This window comes from Gavialis gangeticus, unplaced genomic scaffold (genome assembly GCF_001723915.1).
Source record: "Gavialis gangeticus isolate Ggan-Ray unplaced genomic scaffold, GavGan_comp1, whole genome shotgun sequence".
In the NCBI taxonomy this organism is placed as follows: Eukaryota; Metazoa; Chordata; order Crocodylia; family Gavialidae; genus Gavialis; species Gavialis gangeticus.
This window is the reverse complement of record NW_017729032.1, coordinates 106669358-106673762: the sequence shown is the minus strand read 5'-3', so window position 1 is coordinate 106673762 and position 4405 is coordinate 106669358. Positions and strand designations below refer to the sequence as shown.

General features: G+C 51.6%; 1 protein-coding gene across 1 annotated transcript; it reads left to right on the top strand.

Moving 5' to 3' along the window:
• Positions 1–1519: 1519 nt before the first annotated feature.
• Positions 1520–4399, top strand: SLITRK1 (SLIT and NTRK like family member 1). The gene has a single exon (XM_019525660.1). It carries the CDS (start codon positions 2307–2309, stop codon positions 4383–4385), a length of 2079 nt encoding a protein of 692 aa, XP_019381205.1. The 5' UTR covers positions 1520–2306; the 3' UTR covers positions 4386–4399.
• The last annotated feature ends 6 nt before the right edge of the window (positions 4400–4405 follow it).

Sequence of the window (4405 nt, the reverse complement as noted above, 5' to 3'; positions counted from 1 at the left end):
CCCCCCCCCCCCAATCAAAGGGCAGAAAGGATAATCTTCATCCAGAGGATCTGAAATAGTCACGGCAGCTGTTGCCACTTGTTTATGATGTAATTAAATTTATTTGATAAGATCATCGGTAGTAGGATGTCTAATTTATTTGGAAACTGCAGACAGGGAGAAGCTGGGACCAAATTAGTATTCAGCAGGGACGACACGGTGCAGATTCCATATGGCTTCCTTACTTCTCCTATAAATAGACTCTGAGCCCACCCCCTTCACCCCCGTGTACGTTACATTTTCTGCTCTACCAGTATATTGCAAAGTTCATCAATGGAGTCAGCGGATCTGTCTGATGGAATAGGTGCAAGCCCGGGACTGACTTCGTATGCAGAAGGGACCCAGCCAAGCAGGCTCTGTAGCACTCTGCATCCTCTTCAGCACAATTTTGCAAGACATTGGGGAACAAGGGTTTCTGTTTTTGCCACCAGAGATGAAACTGGTTCTTTGCTTGTAGGCATCTGAAACCCATCCAAATGAAGCAGAAACTTTTTTTTCCCTCTGCTTTGGCTTTTTTTAAGGCCGGGCACCGAGTTTCCTTCTGTGTAATCTATTTTGGTGGGAAGGAAAAGATGGGGAGGGGGGAGAAAAAGAAAAAAAATGGTAAGCAAGCACTGTATTGGCACAGAGAAGACTTAAATGATATCCCGGGGAAGAAGGAAAAGAAAAAGAGAGGGGGGAGAAAGAGGCACTGATGCCAATTTCCACCCCCGCTCCTAAAGGGAATTCTATACCCTGTAGAAACAGGTAGCCTGAATTATCTACGGTACAGCAAACCACTCCTACCGCCCCCACTCCCCCTCTATGATCATCGAAATTATATAAAAAAAATACAATGCAATAAGCCACGGTTCAACGTTCCAAAGAGACCGCCACAAAGCCACCAAATCCAGCATGAAACAGTATAGACTGCAGGGGAGGAAGGAATGCATTTAAAGCCACGATAAAAATGGCGTGCAGTATAATTACCTCAAATTCCTATTCGCTTGACACCCTGACACTAATTCTATTCACGCCATTGGGAAATGAAAGAAGGCAAAGGCACTCTCCTCGGATGCTACAGCAGGTGCATGTGTGTGCGGGGACGTGTGTGCATGTGTGCGTGTGTGAGAGCATGGGGGCAAGAGGGATTGGAGGGCACGCTAAACTTTCCATCGGAACAGAAAAGAAAGATGAAATCATCCGTTTAGAAGAAAGCGCCTAAACGGATCGACAGCTTTTAATGCCAACATTTCCAACGCTTGCCCTGTACGTGGATTGATTTTTTTTTCTCCAGCATTCCATCAGCAGATGGATTTTTGCCACTGCAGCTCAGCAGAGGGTGTCAGATCTTTCAGAGTGCACCAGGTTGGAACGAGCAGAGCCTCTTAGCAACTCTCCCTCTGCGTGGATGTGAGTGCGTGTGTGCGTGTGCAACTCAGCCCCACAAGAAGGAGGAAAGAAGAGAGCTCGCGGAGGGAAGACAGGAGAGAAGCGGCAGGCAGGCAGAGAGAGAGGAGGAGAAGCAGAAGAAGGAACCGGAGGAGGAGAGAGACACGGGCAGCCCCCCAAAAACGCAGCGATTGCAGAAATTTTGCAGCGCCATTGGTTCGGCAGCCGGGCTTGAGGCTGGGGCGTGATTTCAGCACCAAGGGGGACTGGACAGCACCCAGAGGGGGACTCCCGGGCACCGAGCAGCGGCGGCGGCGGCAGCAGCAGGCAGGAGCCGGCTTTGCAACAGAGAAAGCAAGGTCAGTCCGAAGCAAAGCCATACACACAGGCAGCTCTCCTCTACCACCGCTGCACTCTCTGCCTGCTTCTCCCTAACATGCAGTGGCTGCTTCTAATTACTAGCACTGTTCCTATTCCGATTAGCCGAGCCGGCCAGCAGAGATCTACTTAGCTTTCCGGGAGGCTGGGGGGGAGGGAGTCGAGAAGGGGGGATTTTTTTCCTTCCACTTTTTTTTCTGGCTTTTAATTTTTATTTTTTGTATTATTATTATTATTTTTTTGGCGTGCCTTGCAGTACGTGCCTGGATAGTTTGTGGATATAATTATTGACTGGAGTCTGTTGCAGTGTATGCGGGGGGGGAGAGAGGGATCGAGGAGAAAAAAGAGTCCCCCTCCCCCGACCCTGCCTACTCCCCCTTCCCACAATTGCTCTCCCCCCCTTCTTGGTGGTGGCTCGGACATCTCATGCATTGAATGGACTGGAATTGTTTTCGGTGTGAGGAGGATGGTGGCTGTTACTTTGTGATGAGCTCGGGAATGAATCGCTCGGTTTAAAAATGCTGCTTTGGATTCTGTTGCTGGAGACGTCTCTTTGTTTTGCTGCTGGAAACGTTACAGGGGACGTTTGCAAAGAGAAGATCTGTTCCTGCAACGAGGTAGAGGGGGATTTGCACGTAGACTGTGAGAAAAAGGGGTTTACCAGTCTGCAACATTTCAGCGCCCCGACTTCCCAGTTTTACCATTTATTCCTGCATGGAAATTCCCTGACTCGGCTTTTCCCTAATGAGTTCGCTAACTTTTACAATGCAGTCAGTTTGCACATGGAAAACAACGGCTTGCATGAAATCGTTCCTGGGGCTTTTCTCGGGCTGCAGCTGGTGAAGCGGTTGCACATCAACAACAACAAGATCAAGTCGTTCAGGAAGCAGACTTTCCTGGGGCTGGACGATCTGGAATATCTCCAGGCAGATTTCAATCTCTTGCGGGATATTGACCCGGGAGCGTTTAGGGACTTAAACAAGCTGGAGGTGCTGATTTTAAATGACAACCTCATCAGCACCTTGCCTCCCAACGTGTTCCAGTACGTGCCGATCACTCACCTCGACCTCCGGGGAAACCGGCTTAAAACCTTGCCTTATGAGGAGGTCCTGGAGCAGATCCCAGGCATTGCTGAAATCCTGCTAGAGGACAACCCCTGGGACTGCACTTGTGATCTGCTCTCCTTGAAGGAATGGCTGGAAAACATACCCAAAAACGCTTTGATCGGCAGAGTCGTTTGCGAAGCTCCCACTAGGTTGCAGGGCAAGGATTTAAATGAGACCACAGAGCAGGAGCTGTGCAAAAAGAGCAGAGTAGATTCTAGCCTCGCTGCTCCCCCTGCTGAAGAGGAAACCTGTGATCCTGGTCCCATTCCAACTCCCTTTAAAATACATGGCAAAGAAGATCCTGCCACTCCAGGAGCTGCTCCAAACGGAGGTACAAAGATCCCAGGCAACTGGCAGATCAAGACCAGACCTACCGCGGCGGTGTCGACCATTAGCGTCAAAAACAAGCTCCCGCCTAGCCTGCCCTGTCCTCAGATCTGTAGCTGCGATCAGATCCCCGGCTCGGGCTTAAAGGTTAATTGCAACGACAGGAACGTGAGCAGCCTGGTGGACCTGAAGCCCAAGCCGGCCAACGTGCAGGAGCTGTTTCTGCGGGACAATAAAATCCACACCATCAGGAAGTCCCACTTTCTGGATTATCGGAAACTGAACCTGCTGGACCTGGGGAACAACAACATCGCCACGGTGGAGAACAACACCTTCAAAAACCTGCTGGACCTCAGGTGGCTCTACATGGATAGCAACTACTTAGACACCCTGTCCCGGGAGAAATTCGCCGGGCTCCAAAACCTGGAATACCTGAACGTGGAGTTCAACGGCATCCAGCTGATCCTGCCTGGCACCTTCAACGCCATGCCTAAGCTGAGGGTGCTCATCCTCAACAACAACCTGCTGAGGTCCCTCCCCGTCGATGTGTTTGCAGGGGTCTCCCTCTCCAAGCTGAGCATCCACAACAACTATTTCACGTACCTCCCGGTGGCGGGGGTGCTGGACCAGCTCACCTCCATCACCCAGATCGACCTGCACGGCAACCCGTGGGAGTGTACGTGCCCTATTGTGCCTTTCAAACAGTGGGCCGAGATGCTGCGCCCCAAGGTGATCATGAGCGACCTGAGGTGCGAGTCCCCGGAAGACTTCTTCAAGGAGGATTTCGAGACCCTCTCCAACGACGTGATCTGCCCGCAGCTCAAAGTCGCGCCCACGGTGGCTTCCACGAGCAAGAACAGCACCGGCTTGGCGGAGACGGGCACTCACTCCAACTCCTACCTGGAGACCAGCAGGGTCTCCATTTCGGTGCTGGTCCCCGGACTCCTGCTGGTGTTTGTGACCTCTGCCTTCACAGTGGTTGGCATGCTGGTCTTCATCCTGAGGAACAGAAAGCGGTCCAAGCGGAGGGACGCCAACTCATCCGCATCCGAGATCAATTCCTTGCAGACAGTCTGCGACTCTTCTTACTGGCACAACGGCCCCTACACTGCAGACGGAGCCCATAGAGTGTATGACTGTGGTTCTCACTCCCTATCAGACTAAGAGCTGGGGTCGCAGAGGGG

What these genes read in the sequence shown, in the direction of transcription:
- SLITRK1 (XM_019525660.1), top strand. Translation starts at nt 2,307, where the DNA reads ATGCTGCTTTGGATTCTGTTGCTGGAGACGTCTCTTTGTTTTGCTGCT.